The following is an 18,051-nucleotide window of genomic DNA, read 5'->3' as shown; positions in this document are numbered from 1 at the left end:
AAACCGAGATGCAGAATGGTGTGCATGAGTGCTAAGGTAGCTGTTCTTGCACTGTTGTGTTCAAATGGTAAGTCTGCTAATTTCTGATCTTGAGAACTAATTTTTTGGGGGGAAAAAAAGTAGGAACATACGAAGAAATGGCTGTATTAAAATTACGCCTGGTGAATAATGAGCAAGAGATGTCAACATTTGGAAAATAATAATCAAGGTTACCTTTTCTTAAGCAGGGGCTGATGGGGATCAGCAGATGTGCAGATGTGTTCTCTTGCCCCAAAGGTATCAGGTGTCATTGCCTCATGGCTTCAGCAGCACTTAGATGCAGCAATTCCCTCCTCATAGCCAGTCTTTCACAATAAACTTCCTGAAAAGTACAAATGCTGTTTTGAGAGAAGTCTTTTTGAATGGTTGGGTTGTCATCTGTGCCACCAAAATATCCTCTCAAATGTTTGAGGAGAAGCACTGCACTGTCTGTAATTGGTAGGTTCTCTTTGGTTTGGAACAAGTGCCAGGCTTGAGCTTTCTCGTGGCTTTAGTAGGCACGTTTGTCAGCAGGTGCTTGAAATCTTTCATCAGATTAGAAGGGATTAGACCTACTGATTTTTTTTTTTTTTTTTTTCCTAGTATAGGCTAACACAGCTACATGTATCCCATAGTAAATGGTACTTTCAAGGCATTCATTCCTTTTAGTTTTTACAGTGACAACTTTACATGTACTTAAAAGCGGAGGGGACGTTAGTTTGGTTCATGCTTCCTTGTAGGAGCTCCTGATCACAGCATTGGCTGTTCCTGAAGCTCCTTCTGAATTGCACAGGCATGTTTTCTTCTTGTGTGTCCTTCAGCTTGGCAGTGCTTCCATGGTTGAATTGGAAGTGGGGTGATCCTAATGTGCAGCCTATGCAGAGCACCATGCTGCTGTCGTTCCTTTGTTGGCCTGCTTCTTCAGCACGAAATTAGCAGGTCTTGGGAGCTTGTGTTTCGTTGTGTAGCATCTACACAGAGTGCAGGCCTCCAGTGTTGGGTTGTGTTGGGCTGCAGGAAATATGGCTTCAAGAAAATACTCAGGAAGAATCTTAAAGGACTGCAGATTTAATGTCTCTTCAGACTGGTGGTGAGGATTCTCAGCATGAGCCAGCAGTGCATGTTTGCAGCCTGAAGGCCAAGCAATATCCTGGGCACCAACAGAGGGATGGCAGAGAGTGGGGGGGACTGTTTCCTCTGTTCTGCCCTTATAAGGCCCCACCTGCAGTACTTGGCCCCCAGCACAGAAGGGATGTGGGGCTGTGGGAATGGGTCCAGGGGAGTGCCATGAAGATGTTCAGAAGGCTGGAGCTCCTCTGCTATGAGAACAAGCTGAGAGTTGGGGTGGTTCAGCATGGAGGATAAAAAGGCTCCAGGGACACCCCTGTTGTGGCTGTCCAGTACTTGAAGAAGGGAACTTAGAAGCAGGAGGGGGACCAACTTTACGTGGACAGATAGTGATAGGAGAAAGGGGAATGGCTCTAAACTAGAAGAGGGGAGATTGTTTGCTCAGATGGCAGTGAGGTCCTGGCACTGCTGCCCAGAGAAGCTGTGTATTCCCTGTTGCTGGGGCTGCCCAGAGTCAGGTTGGATGGGACCCTGGACAGCCTGATGTGGTGGGGAGCAACCAGCCCAGCACAGGGTCCCTTCCAACCATCTGTGATCCAGGATTCTGGGGAGGGAGATCTGATTTCATCTCCATAGCTATTGCTGTGGACGCTGTGTGCCATCCTGATGGGATGCATGGAGGCCCATGGCTGAAACAAACAACATGCAGCCACAGAGAGCAGAGGTGCGTTAGGAACTGGTGGAGGTGCTGTGTTGTGTTGTTGCTGTTGGGCATCTGTTAACAGAGGAGTTTTTCCTGAAGTAACACTTAAAAAATAACTTTAAGATAGTTGATGTGCCAGGTTTGTATGCAGTTGAGTAACTGATCAGATCTTGCAATGTTCACGTGGCAGAGTACACACAGTGGTGGCTCAGAATGATGTCTTAATTCAGCTTTCAGGGAGCAAATTGTGGGTCTTTTAACTAAATTTCATGGTAGCACACAGTGGCAGTGTGAAGCTGGATGCCCATGTCTAGTCCATCTTACTTAGGAGTCTTTTTGTTCCCTGAGACAGTTGCTGTCTCCAGGAGGAGCAGGAATGGCTCTGCGCGGTGACTCTGGATGCTCTGAGGAGTTGGTGCAAGCAGCAGACCAGGTAGGTCTGTTGGGAAATAAATTAGACAGCATAGTGGTGGCTCATGCACTCCTTTATAATTGGCCTTGCTTTTTAATTATCACTTATTTGGTCCTTTCAGGCTTTGTTTAGAGCTTTTCTTTCACTCACTGCTGTCCCCTGTTTCCACATCTCTTGAATCTACATCTCCATTATTTCTTACCTCCTTAATTTCTTACAAGAACTGTTTTTCAGTTTTCCCTCAGCTTTCTATGTGAATGATGGCGGCCAGTTATCTTGCTTGCTGCTTAATACATTGACAGCCCTTTATCTGAAGAACAGAGTTTCTGTTGCTGACACTGGTTGGAAAATTGCATCAGCTTTTGAGGACTCATAGCTGTTAAGATCAAAAAGCAAAATCAAGTCCCAGCCTCATTATGTTAAGCATAACACATCACTATTACTCCATTATCTATGGTGATAACTTACACATGAGCTACAGTGTGCTTTTCTGAGCACTTTTGGAAGGAAAGATTTTAAGGATGTCTCTGAAGAAGGGTGGTTTGTGTACTTGGGTCACATTCCATCCTGAATGGCCCTACAAAACAATGCAGTGCTAAAGGGCTGAATGGCAGCTGATCATAAAGCTTAAGGGTTAGTTGTAGAGTGAGCAAGGATTTACATCCTTCAGATGTTGAATCTGTTATCCAGGTCTTAACTGTGGAGCGTTAATAATAGACTTTTCAGCTCCACATGTTCTGAAAATGGTGGCACGAGCAAGAGCATGTGCCTGAGCATAGAAATGTGGAAGTTGGTCAGGGCACAAGTCTAGAATTGACTTGAAGTCTGAATTGGATTTTGTGTGATTTGGAAATGCTTGTTTTTTGGTGTTTTGAGGAGGGGTTATGAACCATTACTCTTGTTGTGGATTTGACTTGTTGGGTTTGGCTGGTGTTAGAGAAAAATTGTGGAGGAAGCAACTTGAGGAAGAGGCACCAGTATCATTTTGCATGGCTGCTCCAGGTTCTGTCAGGTGGAGTAACTCAACTGTGCTGGAAGTCAACAGCGTGCTTAAAAGTGATGCCTAAGTTGTGTACACACTGCTGCAATGGAAAGAACAATCCTAAGTGTGCTTGTGACTGCTGTAGAAGGCAAAGCTTTAGAGGAATACGAGGAGGGTGATGTATCTGAAAGCTTTTGAAGGTGGCAGTGAGAGTTCAGCTCCTGAAACAGGAAAAGATTGGGAAACTGGGAGCCATCTCTGTGGGCTGCTGGGTGTGGATGGGGAAGATGAGGAAGGGAGCCCTGCATGACATGTGAACTTCAGAACTGGGGGTAAAACCAGGCTGATATAAGAATGCTTATCCAGTCTTTGCTTGAAAGGAATGTTACTTCCTTCCCTGTGTAATATTTTGCATCACATTAATCTATGTATTTTTCCACGCCTCTATTACTGTGTCCTGTAAAACAGCAGAAGCAGAGTCGCCAAGCAGACTTCTGTGTATTAAATATGAATGTTTTATTTTTGCTTATTTTAGTGAAATAATTTTAGTTTGATCTGGCTGAGCAAGGTGATGTGCTGTAATTGACTTCCTAACGTTATTTCTGAAGTGAAGAGATCAGCAAATACGTCCGATAGTGAGCATGGCTGAAGGCTAATGTGAGTTTTGAGGGAGTCTGTGGCTTCTTTTGAATGTGCTTTTTTGAGAACAGTTGCATAAATGTCTTGGAGTTCTGTGAGCAGAAATCCTTGAGGCCTTTGTCAGATTTGCCTTCTCTAATGTAAATCATATCCTATTAGCACAGGCTGGTCTCTTGCAGTGGCTTTGTTCCATTTGATATGTACACTTTAAAAAATTCATTTTTATGAATTTGGTTAAGGAACATTCATCTTGGCATCGGGTTTTTCTGCATTATATTTGGTAATTGCATTACCAGGTAATTGCATTAATGGCTGTTTTTAATTCTGCAGCTCTTGTGCTGTCAAAGTCTCTGCATTTGCTCCAGATCTGTATTCCTGCTCCTGTTCCCCAGAAATTATATATTATTTCTGAAGAATCCAAAGCCATTTAGCTATTTTTCATGTGGGGAATGCTTCTGTAACCTTTCCTGTGCCCTATTTGTTGTCTTAAAGGCACTAAATCTTTCCCAGTCATCTTCACCTCAGTGTCTGTCCAGTTTCCCAGTCATTCCATTGACCCCTGGTGACAGTTAGCTCACCCCAAGGTTGGTTTGGTCCATGTACAAGGATGGTGGTCTTTGAACTCCCAGTGTCTTTGGAATCTTGCTGGTTCTGCTCAAAGGGAGTGGAGGCTTAAATACCAAAACAGTTTGTGTTTGAGAATTGGGAGCCTGACTGGATCCAGTTAACTCAAGGCTGGGTGTCAGGAAATACTGCTTTTCTGAAAGAGTGGGCAGGCGCTGCAATGGGCTGCCTGGGGGGTGGTGGAGTCACCGACCCTGGAGGTGTTCAAGGAACATTTGGATGTTGTGTTGAGGGACACGGTTTGGTGAGAGCTATTGGGGACGGGTGGATGGTTGGACTGAGTGATCCTGAGGTCTTTTCCAACCTTGGTGTTTCTGTGATTGCTGCCAGAGGGCTGTGGTCAGTGGATCTGTGTCCATATGGAGACTGGTGACAAATGGTGACCAGGGTCCATCTTGGGACCGCTGCTCTTCAGCATCTTCATAATGGCGAAGAAGTGGGATTGAGTGCACCCTCAGCAAGTCTTGATGGCAGCGAGCTGTGTGGTGTGGGAGATGCAACAGAAAGAAGGGGTGCCATCTGGGGGGACCTGGACAGGCTTGAAAAGTGGGCACAGGTGAACTGAATGATATTCAGTGGGGCCAAGTGCACGGTGCTGTACCTGAGCCAGGGCAATCCTGGACCCAGACTGGGAGAAGAATTCATTGAGGACAGCACTGCAGAGAAGGATCTGAGGGTCCTAGTGGATGAAAAGCTTGATGTGAGCCAGCAGTGCGTGCTTGCAGCCCAGAAGGTCAATGGTATCCTGAGCTCTGTCAGCAGAGGCTTGGCAGTGGGCAGGAAGGGGACTGAACCCTCTGCTCTGCCCTTATGAGGTTGGGAGTACTGCGTCTGGTCCTGGAGTGCCCAGCACAAGGAGGACGTGGAGCTGTTGGAACAGATGCAGAGGAGGTCATGAAGATACTTGGAGCACTGGAGCACTTCTGCTATGAGAACAGGCCAAGGAAGCTGGAGGTGTTCAGCCTGGAGAAAGGAAGACTCTGGGGAGACTTCTTTACAGCCTTCCAGTACCTGAAAGGAACTTATAACCAGGAGAGAGAGTGGTTTTTGTGTGGGTTGGTAGTGATAGGACAAGGGGGAATGGCTTTAAAGTAGAACAGGGGAGGTTGAGGTTGGATGTAAGGATGAAATTCTTCACTCAGAGGGCAGTGAGACCCTGGCACTGCCCAGAGCTGTGGGTGCCCCATCCTTGGAGCTGCCCCAGGCTATGGATGGGCCCTAGGCAGACTGGTCTGGGGAGGCACCCAGCCCACAGCAGGAGTGGGGCTGGGGGGCCCTAGAGTCCCTTCCAACCTGTGATTCTGAGGTGTGTGATGAGTGCAGCCTGTGCATGGGAAGGAAGGCTGGAGCTGCTGGGAGCTGAGCTGCCTGATTGCTGATCTGGGGAGAGGGCTGGGAGAAATGGGCTGGGGTTGGGACTTCAGAGCAAGAGGGCTGGAGGGGGGGGACCTGCAACACAAGCTGTGAAGGAAAATGGCATCTCTGGTGCTGCTGCTTACATAATTATGCATACATGACATAAACGCGCATTACGTAAACTGCTTCGATTGTTTGTGATGTGGAAACCTTTATTCTTGCATTTTATTTGTTTGGCTGTCTCCCTTTAAAGAGAGGTCAAATGATCTGCAAGAGAAGTAGGAGTACTCCTAATTTTGGAAGTTGGCATTACCTTAATAAAAGGGTCTCAGAGTAATAGACATCTCCCATTCTGTGGAGATTCAAGGTAGTGTTTTGGCTTATTAGTAAGTTTCCTATTTAAAAACAAGCATTTTGAATATTCAGCATCCCCAACTTCACCTGAAATGTGTTGCCCTCCCTTTTGACCTTTTTGATACTTAACTCTTACAAGAAATTACTATCACTTAAAACTTGACGGAACTGAAATAACCCCACTGTTAAATTGGCATTTACTGATAATTGCTCCTGTTTAAGACCAGGCCATGTCACAGCTGGAGAACTTCAGTCCCCTCCAGTTTATGAGCTGCTGTTTGGAAGTTGAAAGGTTTGTGGCAGAAGTGGGAACACAGCAAATGACAAATCCCAGAACCGTGCACTGGGAATTCCATCATGCTCTGCATTGAGATAGCTTTACTGACTTCTTAATTTACAAAATAAAACATTTCTGTTGCTTTTCAGGGTATTCACCCTCACATGAATGGGGGAGGATATTGTCCTGTATGAATGTTGTAACAACAGATTTGTGTGGGTTACTTTATAACCAACCCCACCTCAAACATGGTTAGAAGAACCAGCGATGTGCAATTAGTTATGGGTCCTGTCTAATTGCTGCTTGTGGACCAGGTGCTAAAGCAGCTAGCTGCCTGAGCAGCCTGAAGTGCAGCTGAGCCCTGAGGGTGCAGCAGGGCTCCTCTGATGGGTGCTGCAGCAGTTCTAGCCAACTTCCAAGCAGTGCATTTGCCCCAGCTGGTGCTCCCTATGGGAAGGAAAACTAATTCAGCCAGCAGGGCCTAGCATATCTTAACTGATGCCTCAGCGGCAAGCAATTTCTTCTGCCAGGCCATTGCAACAAGGTAATTTAGGAAGGAATTAGTATGTCCTCTCACTTGGACGGCTGCTCCATCGGGTGGCACCTTTGCTTTGAAGGGACATTGTCTTTTTTTACTCCCAGTCCCCTGCAGAGCAAAAAGCTTTGTTGGATTCAGGTGAGGACCCTCAGGGAGAGGTTGAGTCCCCCCGCCATGCTCTGGGTCACAAAGAACCAGCTGAGGAGTGTGACCCTGATCTTCCTGCTCCTGCTGTGGCCTCAGCCAGTGATACCCCGAGTCCTTCTGCTACAGCCCAGCTTGCTCCTGTTCAACAGGAAGTGGCAGGGGTAAGTGCAAACCTGCTGAGGGGATGGAGGACACATCCCTTCTGCTAGGAGTCTGTTACTGTTAACTGCAGGCAGCGTAGCTTGCTTGGTTTATCTGTGATCTCCTTAGTCCCCTCTAAGGTTGGTAGAAATGAAGTTTGCTTGGGTCCTTCTAGATGGCAGAAGGCGCATAAAGGATGAATTCCAAAGTTTACTGTATCAGCTGAGCACTTGCTGAGGGCTCGTGTGGATGAGTGAGAAGCAGCTGTATGTGAGGTGGTGCCTCATAGCAGCTGGAGGGGGATCCTTTATTCCTTCCCAGCCAGAATATCTTGACCAAGTGAGCAGCTGATGCTATTTGGTTGTGAGCTGCAGCTTGCCAACCAGTGATGTACTTAGCAGGTTAACGGCACCAAGGCGGATGCTAAAGGAGAATTTTGAAATTAAGTACTTAATAGAGAAAGCTCTCAGTAATTCCAGCGTAAGCTATTTCTACTCATGGTGCAGGTAAACACTTTTGGAAAGATGAAATGACTGAATGACTGCTACCTGCAGCATTGCAGAGCAATTTTAAAGTTGGGCTTATCCTTTCTGCTTGCTGAGCTGTGGTTTCCTGGTGCAGGTGAGTTGTCATTCCTCACTGTGACTGCACATGCTTGGTGTGTTTCATTGAGTTCTGCCTGTGAAGGCTGCTCCACCTGTGACACGTGCTTTTCCTTGCCCAAAAGAGAGCCTTTTTGGCCCAATTTGGGATGAATAGTCCTCACAAGATACCAAACAACTGGGAGAGACAACAGCTGCCAAACTTGCTGCAGTTGGCATAGGCTCGTGTCTATTAGTCTGTAGCACCTGCAGTGCATGTAATGGCCCAGAAACAGTGTGAGGAAGCAGTGGGTGTAAGGGCGCAGTGATGGCACTTGAGCACTTGCTGGTTAATCTGTGCTCACTTTCACTCTTACGAGACAGTTGGGTCTTGTAAGAAAAGGTAGTTTGGTTAATTAGAGACGTGTCAAAACTGCTATTGAGAAATAATTGTAACTTTTCTCTAGCTGGATTTCTAGACAGGGAAAAGAAGTAAGAAAGCTCTTGCACTGGGGGAGCAAGCTGGGAGCTAGATCAGGCGTTACTGGTTTGTCTCACAGCTCCTGATTTCCAACAGCTGAATAGAGGGAAGGCATTTGGGTCACTGTAGTGGTTCTGTATGAGGTGAGGTGGTCCTGGCTTTTCATTCTGTTGTGTACCTTGTGTGAAAAACAGTGCTGTGAAGTCCAAGTGATGGCCTGCAAACATTTCCTGGGGCAGAGCTGTCCTGACTGGTGAGCGCCCTCCTGATGGAGTGCTGCCTGCAAGTGTCTTTGCAAGATGCTAAAGGAGAATTTTGAAGTTAAATACTTAACCTAAGATATGTTATGCAACGTGTCTTCTGCTGGAAGCTAAGTATTAAAAAATAGTAATAATTACAGCGTTGCTGTGAAATGCTTTTTAAACTCTGGCTATTCTCTTTCACTTAAAAATAGAAAATCCAGCCTGATGTCTGAAATGTGCAGGCAGAAGTTCCAGGATTGAGGCTGACAGCAGCGTGATGGTCTTTGGACTGTCTGTGCACAGGGATCAGCCTAAAGGATTGAGATTTTTTTCTTCCCTGATATTTAAATTCTGAAGTCTATGAAAGATGTAAATCTGTTAGTTTCTTTTTTTCTGGTTGGAGTTATTAGCAAACCCTTAATTTTGCAGGCGGTAATCAACAGCTTTAAGGGTGTTAATTGATAAGGATGGGAGGTAGCATACCAAGTGATCTGTTGCTGAGATAGAAGTATGGCACTGGGAAGTCTGTCTGTGCAGCAGCTGCTCTGCCAGGGGTTACAGGATGGTTTGGGACATCGATTCTCCTTTTACACTAAATGTAGTGACAGCATGTCTACTTGGGCATGCATTGTTAATAAACTGATAAATTGACGTGGTAATTTGGAGCTTGTGCTGTGTGGGTTTGACTTCTTTTGGGACAACGTTGCATACTGTATTCCTGATGCTTGGGTATCATTAAACAGTTTTAGGTGGTTTTGGAATTCTGGGGGAAGAGACTTGTTGATTTTAAAGGAGGTTTGCACATACAGGTGTGCAGTTTGCACTGTGGTGTATCTGGTGCTTTTTTTCTTTTACAAAAGAGCTTGTTTTCTGACTTGGAGTACTGATTGCTGAAACAGAAAATGGCATTGACTTTCCACTTCAGCTTTATCTTTCAGGAAAGTAGTGTTTATTGACAACAGGTATGCCTAATAAAGCCTTGCTTCAGTAATGTGGACTGCTTGGTGAATTATGTGGGGGTGGTTTGGGTCACCAAGCAGTATTACTGCGTTGGATTGACAGATGAGTGTTGATATGGGGAAACTATGTTCCTAAAACTGTAAATAGCTCTTAATTCCTTACTGAGATATCAGAGATGTGGGACTGGGATGCTGGTGAAGTCACTGTGCTCTTCTGTTGTCTTGAAACTGAAAGCTGTATTGCGTAGGTAAGGGTGAAGGTGTGTGGATGGATGTCGTGGTGAGAAGGTGCTGCTGCTGCCCCAGTCGCCTCCTGCAGCACACGAAATTCCTTGTGGGCAGTTCTGTGGGAACAGGGAAGTGATGTGAGCTGTGCAAATGGAAGTGATGTAGAAATCCTCAAGATATGAAAACTTTCTTCAAATACCTAACATTGTGGTAAAGGGCAGCCTGTGGTGCTGCCTGCTTTTCCTTCTGGTGCTCTGGAAGGTGCTGGGGGAATGTCCATTGCTAATTCCTATCAGAGCATCATAGGGGATTTTGAAGAAGGTTTCTCCATCACTTTTTTTTTTTTTTTTTTTTTTGAGGAACTGATGTCTGTTATGTTAGTTAGAAAAAGTGCTTTGTTATGAACTCCTAAATAACATCTTCAGGGTGAGAGGTTTGGATTTGGCCAAAGCAGACTTCAAAATTATCATTTTCAATACACAGAAAAGTGTGATAATCATCACAGTCTCTGCTGAGAAGATTAGTGCTTGGTTAGGAACTTTTAGGCATGTCTTGTAAATGGGATATTCTGTTATTTGTATTGCTTAGGTGAAATTCAGCGTGTGTAAATGCTGATCAGTGTGTTTTCCTTGAATGTATGTGATTGGCAGTAAAGAAAGTCTTTGGTTAAAGCACTTCTGTGTACCCCCGAAAGACTGAAATGTTCACTGATTTATTGTCCCTGTCCTGTGATTTCAGAGATCAGCAGATGGGTCGAGTCCAGAAGATGGAGATGGTAAGAAGTTTGATTGTAAATGTAAGAAACGCTGGTAGATGTATAGAAACCAAAAATAACTTTGTGTTTTTGCTGCAGAATCTGATCGAGAGGATGGGAGCTACTGTCCACCTGTGAAGCGGGAGAGAACTTCATCCTTAACACAGTTCCCTCCTTCTCAGTCAGGTAAATGTTAATTATTACTGTGCTGCAGTATGAGGTGCGTTTCCTACTTCTGTTTCTCCAAGTCACTGCAGTCTTATTGCTGCCTGCTTTGCTTTACTTTGAATGACCACAGCAGCCACAGGCTGACTTCCCTATGATCTGTGATAGCAAATTTAGTCGAGCCCAAAGGATTTTGATGCACAAACTTGTGTGTTTTTATTCACGTGCACCTGTTTGAGCTTCTAGTGTTACGCTGTTCAATGGAAGAATTTACCAGCAATCTTTTTGCCTTGTTATGATAAAATCACCTCTTAGAATTGACATCAATGCTGTATTTTCCTTAGTTACTGTGCTGCCAGGCAAAATTTAACCTCAGCTTGTGCTTGGGTTCTCTTCGTTCCTTTTCTTCTGTTCCTCCTCAAGTGGAGAGAATTCAGTGCATTTCAGCAGTGTTCTCACCCAGCATGTGCAAGAGATGCAGATCACTGTGAAGGGCACCGGTAAATTCTTCTGGTTCATACACACCAGAGTGGTCATGTAACACCTGTGTTCACCCACAAGAAACTCTCTGGTTGATTCCTTCTCTCTTCACAAAAAAATGCCCAGTTGAGGATTATTCCAGCTGAGATACTGTGGTGCTTAAGGCAGACCTGGGGACTTGAGTCCTTCATTGTTCATCTTGGCTGGGAAAGTAGATTGGGAAAACAGTGGAAGAGAGAACAGTACAGATAAGCCCTCTAACCTCTGGCGTGTTCAGTGGGATTAAAAGGTGTGGAAGTAATTGCTTCTGTCTTTTAATTGTAAAGATACAGGTGGCTGTAGAGTTTTAAATATAGCTGCTGTCAGGTTCTGCACTAGAGTGTTCTCATGTTGTGTCACCAGTGCTGTCACAGCAAGAATTCCTTCTTGAGGTGCAGGTTTTTCTGAGTTGAGCTGTTTTCAAGGCGCACTGCCTTTAATTGAATACTTTCCAAGGGCCCAGTGTGGCTGCTACATTTTCTCATCATTCTTAATAGAAGAACACTGCACAGAAACAACAAAGATTTTCATTGTCTCTGGATCTTCTGTGAGAAGAACAGATTGTGTACAGCTCTGGAGGATCTTTGTTACTTATTGAGCCTTATAATCCTAGCTTCTGTATCATCATTACCAGTTCTTTTAGTCTATATGCCTTTTTCTTGTCTGTTGAGACTCTAATCTCTAACTCTCATTTTGTGTAATGACAGCATTTTTTAAGAAGTGAGGAAGACAAATTGTTTGTGTGGTTGAATCTTGGATATTCCAAGAGTTCTGCATTTCTTCTCAGCGTCTGCTTGCCTGGAGCTCTCAACCTGTGTTCCTTTCTTCCCTGTTTGATTCCCTTGTTCTCTTCTAATATATGTGTTTTTTTATTCTTTCACGACTTGATTTGTATGACCCAGCTCAGGTCGTGTTCTAACTGTAGAAAGTTTCAAAGGTGCTGTTTCCTTCTGTGTGGCCTTCAGTATCTGCTGTGTGTGTGTTCTGCCTCAACCTTCTCTGGCTATGAAGGCAACCTCATTTCATTGTGTTGCTCAGAAATACAACTTAAAAGTTCATCTCCATTGTTTGCTGCTTGGAGCTTGCTGTGATTCTTCTCATCCCTCCCAAGTCTCTTATTTCTGTAGTGATAAATACTCAGAAGCATTTGTAAGTGTACTGCTCACTACCAAAGCAGCCTACTTTTTCATACTTTGACAGTGAAAACTCTTCAATGCCTTTTACATAGTTACTGTTTTATGCATTTTTAGTGGTAGGTTAGAAGTAGCTGCTGCTATGATACTGACAAGCTGTTGGTGTAATGTGAGATTCATTCATTTTTTTGGGGGTGATTTTATTGCATTGCCCCAGTACTCTGCTTCATTGTGTGAAGCTCAGTCTCATGCCTCATAGCTGTGTAATTCCTTATCTTCTCTGAACTGTCTCATGCTGCTCAGGAGGTAAGGCTTCATTTTAATTTTCATTTTGACCCCAGTAGCCACCTAGCAATGGCCTTCAGCTCGCTTTCCTTCACAGGAAGACGCTTGTGAAGGTGGGTTGGCATCCTGTAATGAAAACACTTGGAATGACTTATGACTTCTAAGTTGCGACTCATCAGTGAGAGGCTGTGGTCCTTAGAGTCACAGCAGATCTTCAGTGTGTGTCTCAAAAGCACGTGTTTACTCTGTCGTGGTTATTTTGTATTGCAGGAGCAGGAATGCAGCAACTTGTCTCTGCACTAAGTTTAGGTGTTGCTTGTTGCTTGTGCAGATGCTTTGTGTAACCAGGTGGAGTTTAACCTGCTGAGATTTGCTACTCAGATGAGTGTTTGTCCAGCTGATTAGCCCTTGATCTTAGTGAATTTTAGAATTATCATTTCCACCCCCCTATTTGTAAGTAGGTAAAAATCAGTTTGTCCTCTGTTGTCAACTGAAGAGTCTTTCTTGTCTTGTGAGGTGACAACATGCCTCTCTTTCGGAGAGATGCCACTCCACAGTGCAGATGTTTTACTTTTGTACTGAGTCACCAGGGAGCCCTGACAGAGCAGCTTAAGTGAAAGGCATAAACTCTAAAAAGACTCTGGCTGGCTACATCTTCCAGTGTCAGAAGTATTTGGAAGTTATTGAAGCATGTGCTCTAGCAGAACGTATCTGTGTCTGCAAAGTCTGTCGTGTCCATGGAAGTAACATAGTGCTCCAAAAGTAATGCCTCCCACACACTGCTAACAGCAGTTTCTCTTCACTCAGCAAGGCCCAGGCAAGTCAGAGGGCTGGACAGCTGTAAGTAAGGTGATGACTGACTCTAACTTGAAACTTAACCTGCAAGTCCAGGCTGTGTCTGGGCAATACATTGTTCTGCAGCTATGAAAGATAGATTTCTTTCATGGACTGTTGACTTTTCTTGTTAGTCTAGACAAAACAGAACAACAGTGCAGAAAGATTTTACCCAAGTGCTTTGAACCTTGCTGTTGTGTGCTACTAATGCCTGTGATTCAAGGAGTTTAAGCAATGGTGGGAAGTGTCCCAGCTTTAAAAATATGCCACTATAAACACGTGTGTGGAAATCTGTGTATGCTGCCTTGTAAAGGCGTGCCCCCAAATAGCTGGGGAGGACTTGATATAAACAATCTATCCAACCTTTGAAACTGCTGTTGTGCAGTCCTGGTGAAATGCCATTACTTCTTTTTCAGGAAAGCATTACTTTCTGTAGATGGCAATTTTACATTTGGTATGTAGAGGCTAAGAGCTTGCTTGCATACTTTTCTCTTTGTCTAAGGCATACTTAATGCAGTATATGCAAGTTTCTACTGCTTTGATTTGGAGGATCACGTAATCATACAAGATCTGAGTGGAAGGGACCTGTAAAGTTCCCACCTTGCTGCCATGGCAGGGACAACTTCCCCTAGATTGGGTTGCCCAAAGCCTCACCTAACCTGGCCATGAGCATCTCCAAGGATGGGGCATCCTCACCTTCTTGGGTAGCCTGACCCAGCGCCTCACCAAGCTCTGAGTAAATAATTTCTTCGTAATACCTAATCTAAACCTCTTCTCTTTTAGTTTAAAACCACTGTCTCTTGTTCTGTCATGACAGTAGCTGACAAAGAGTCCCACACAGCTTTCCTGCAGGCCTCCTTAGGTCCTGGAAGGCCTCTGCAAGGTCTCTCTGGAGCAACCATCTAGCCAGATCCTTATCTGCCAAGTGGCCCATCTATAAAGCCATGCCTTTCTGCTTTAGAGACCAAGGTGCTGTGTGTAACATGCTTTGCACAAGCCCAGGTAGATGACGTCTCCTTCTCTTCACTTATCCATCATACTGTGGCCCAATTGTTGTTAGCTTCTCTGAGGGTGAATCGCCACCAATTGTGGTGGCCAAGTTGGCTGTCGTCAGTCGTGTTATTCTGTGTGCCTTAACATGGAAGGAGAATCTGCTTCATCACTTGGAACTCTTAGAGCAGGACCACTAAGATATCAGAGGGCTGGGGCCTCCAGTGAAGAAAAGTAGAGTGTACTGGGATTGTTCAGCTTGGAGAAGGAAAGGCTGTGGAGGGACCTCATTGAAGGGAGCATGTAAACAGGAGTGGGTATGACTGTTTATGAGGGTGGATAGTGATGGGATAAGGGGGAGTGGTTTTAAATGAAGACGGGGAGGTTTAGGTTAGAATTTAGGAGGAACTTCTTCACACAGGGTGGTGACACACCAGAACAGGTTGCCCAAGGAGGCTGTGGATGCCCCATCCCTGCAGGCATTCGAGGCCAGGCTGGATGTGGCTCTGGGCAGCCTGGGCTGCTGGTTGGTGACCTGCACACAGCAGGGGTTGGAAATAGATGGTCTCTGAGGTCTTTATCAACCCAGGCCATTCCGTGATCTTGTTGGACACAGGCAAGTAGCTTCCCAAGACTTCCTTTTTTTTTACCTTTCTAAAAGCAAGGGTTGTGTTTCCCCATATAGTTGGTAGGAGTGCATTTCCTACTTGATGTGCACTTATTCTTAGGGGATCTTTTGAGCTGCCTGTGAACTAAAGGCTCAAGTAGATTGAGTTAATGGTGAGGGTTGTTAGTATGTTAGTGTTAGTTATCTACTGCTTGTGGGCACTGTACTGTCAGTCTTAAGCCTTTCAAAGAGCCTAGGTGGTAGTTTCCACTATTTGTCAGATATTGCAAATATAGCTGGAAGAAAAGTCTGAAGTATGGTGTGTAGTTTGTTTCATGTTCTGTCTCTTCTAATTGGTCATTCAGGATAGAATTCAGACTAGGAGCACTGTTTGCCTTCCCTCCTGGCTGTGAAATTTGCAATTACTTTTTCAGGAGAAACAAAGCTGTGAGGAACTGCGTATTTTTGTAGCTGTGATACTTTTCTAGTGTAGAAAGAAACAAATTAAAAACATAACTAAATAAAGCAAATGATCAGAAAAACTGTTTGATTTGCAATCTCAGTATTTGGAGAAGGAGCTTATAATCAAGAATGACATACCCAGCTTCTCTTTATTTTTCTTTTTACTTGACAACAGTAACAAAGAACAATGTCTTTATGCCATCAAGCTTCTGTGAACCTTCTGCAGGCAATTCTGACTCAGAGCCGGGTGAGTTTCTGTGTTTCTCCCTCATTTTTCCTCAGCAGAATGCTGAGTATCACAGTTCAAAATACTCTGACGCTTGTGACCCCAGGCCATAGCTAGGAGCATGGAAGTGGTGCTGCTGGTCTTCAGCCTTTTCTTACTTCATTGCTTTTTCTCATGCTTCCCAGAGTTAATAACAAATATCAAAACTCATGAATGCTTTGGGAGTGATGGAGTGCAATGTGATTCTATTCCCATCTGTTAACCTCAAGATGAAACGTCAGGGATGTGTCATTTTTTGACCCAAGGTTCTTTTTCTTTGCCAAATTAAAATCATCCATAGCCAATGGCTGTGATTATGTTGAACCATGATTTCTGAACCTGGTGTTCACACTGCTGCTGATTCTGTTGATCACACTTGTTCCATCAGCTTGTTGTATTGGTGCCACTGTTTTCATCTGGTACTTCATGGGTGTGAGGATAATGAAGTGCATAAGGATGCAGAGATGGTGGGCTTATTCTGAGTGCAGCTGCTGCCCTCCCTCCAAGATAGCATTTAATGAAATGACTTTATCTTTCAGGTTTTTGGGGAACCTGATTTTGTGGTAGTTGGGGATTTGTTTTTTTATTATTTTTTAAATATTGGTTGTTTTATCGAAATGCCTTAGCTTCAGTAAGTGCAACCATAGGAATTTTTCACCTTCACATTAGGAAAGCATAAGGTGGCAGCTAATGCAATTACATGGAATTAATGAAACAATTTTTACTTAGCTAGTGATATTTAATATATTGTTCATCTGTCGTGCTCTGTCATGCTTCTGGTGACTGTCGTTCTTTTTGTAGTATGATTCTCACTTAAAATCTGTGAGGAGGAACTCCGTTTCTCTTGTGAGAACGCTGTTCTGTGTTTCACCTGAAAACCAGTTTTGAACAATTGAACATCATCTCTTTTCTTTCTGAGTATTTGTCTGCTGTGATGATCGCTGGGGATGTCAGCATCGCCTGGAGGAAAGGATCTTGTTTGGAAATATCATTATGACTTTGCTTTGGGTGTTTATAAAGCTTGTGGCTTGTTACAAAGGGAGCAGCAGGAGCACTTTGTGGCTGTCGTAAAGAAGTAATACCTACTCTTTTACAGCTGTCTTTATAATTCTGTTTTGTTTCTAGAGGAAAAGAGCAGTGGGTTCCGGCTAAAACCACCAATCCTTATTCATGGTCAAGCTCCTAGTGCAGGTGAGTTCAGTGTTTCCTTCAGAAGCAAAATGAAACAATAATTCCAGCATTTTTAACATACTTTGGAATTTTCAGATGCACGTTGTGGTTGGAACATGGCAAAAGGTGTGCACAGCACCTCAGAGCTGTGACTTGGCTCAGTCATGCTCTTCTGAAATGCCTCTGCTCACCGTGCTTTGGCTCACGGCAGTCCTTGGCTGCTGAGCTTGGTTCCTTTAGATTCAAACTGGAGCAGAAGGTTTACTTGAGGAGTGTGCTGAAATGATTCCTAGCTGTTAGTGTGTCTGCCCCTCCTTTCCTCTCTGCTCTTTCAGTATAGCACAGTTGTGGCTTTCTTATGACAGCTGTTCTGCTGTGCTGTTTTACTCTTGAGCTTCACCTTTGCTAACACTGGTCTTGCTAGTATAGGAAGGACATAAATGCTACATAAATGCTTATGGGAATTCAAAGAAAAAACTGATTTTGGTAGTGGAAATAAATATTTGTAACGTATTTGGAATGTGCATGTTCTCAGGAAATGTAAAGTTGAAATACATAGATGAAATTTGATCTGTGTTCTTATAAAAAGCTGATATGAATGCTTGATCATAAGATGGCATCCATTGTCACAGACTTTGGGATGTGAGGCCCGAAACAAAACTAGTTACAAATATTAAAGTGAGTTTTATGGGCAGCTTTTTGTCACAGCATCCTAATGGATTAAGGCTTCATTTTTATTTTCTTAGTTTTTGTCTTTTTTATCATCAAAGAAATCTGAATCTTTTGGATTTGCCTCAGCCTTCTGGAGTTGATGTTAGGATTTTTTTTTAGGCTCTTTTATGTCAGGTGCCTTTTGTTTTTTAATCAGAGCTGAATTAAAGAGTCGTAGAGCCCTTTCTCTTCCTACAGCAAACTGGAGAGGCCAAGTTAACAGCCTGAAAAGCCTTGTTAAAAAAAATGACATGCATATTTATTGTGCTGTCCATACGCCTTATCATATGAAGAATGAAGAAGTTAATCTGGAAGTGGCTTAATTAGTGGGAGAATGGGAGACTTGGAAAATGGAGCTGACTAATGGTGAATAGATAAGATTGGTTTCTTTCTATTACATTTTCAA

At 44.0% G+C, this 18,051-nt stretch overlaps 1 protein-coding gene across 6 annotated transcripts in view; it reads left to right on the top strand.

Moving 5' to 3' along the window:
- Positions 1 to 18,051, top strand: part of RANBP3 (RAN binding protein 3) — a 40,404-nt gene that overhangs the window by 10,320 nt on the left and 12,033 nt on the right. For 2 of the 6 annotated variants that reach the window (XM_042838163.1, XM_042838162.1), the window contains exons 3-7: positions 2,142 to 2,222; positions 10,489 to 10,525; positions 10,604 to 10,690; positions 15,675 to 15,746; positions 16,890 to 16,955. In XM_042838163.1, the coding sequence (XP_042694097.1) occupies positions 2,142 to 2,222; positions 10,489 to 10,525; positions 10,604 to 10,690; positions 15,675 to 15,746; positions 16,890 to 16,955 (343 nt within the window). Of the gene's footprint in view, positions 1 to 2,137; positions 2,223 to 10,488; positions 10,526 to 10,603; positions 10,691 to 15,674; positions 15,747 to 16,889; positions 16,956 to 18,051 lie in introns of all 6 variants that reach the window. The other 4 variants (XM_042838167.1, XM_042838165.1, XM_042838168.1 and 1 more) reach the window with 3 other exon arrangements.

This window comes from Centrocercus urophasianus, unplaced genomic scaffold, assembly GCF_019232065.1.
Source record: "Centrocercus urophasianus isolate 14NV4802_14NV808 unplaced genomic scaffold, USGS_Curo_1.0 seq_739, whole genome shotgun sequence".
Classification (NCBI taxonomy): domain Eukaryota; kingdom Metazoa; phylum Chordata; class Aves; order Galliformes; family Phasianidae; genus Centrocercus; species Centrocercus urophasianus.
Note: the sequence above shows the minus strand (reverse complement) of the source record. Positions and strands in the feature narration are given on the sequence as shown.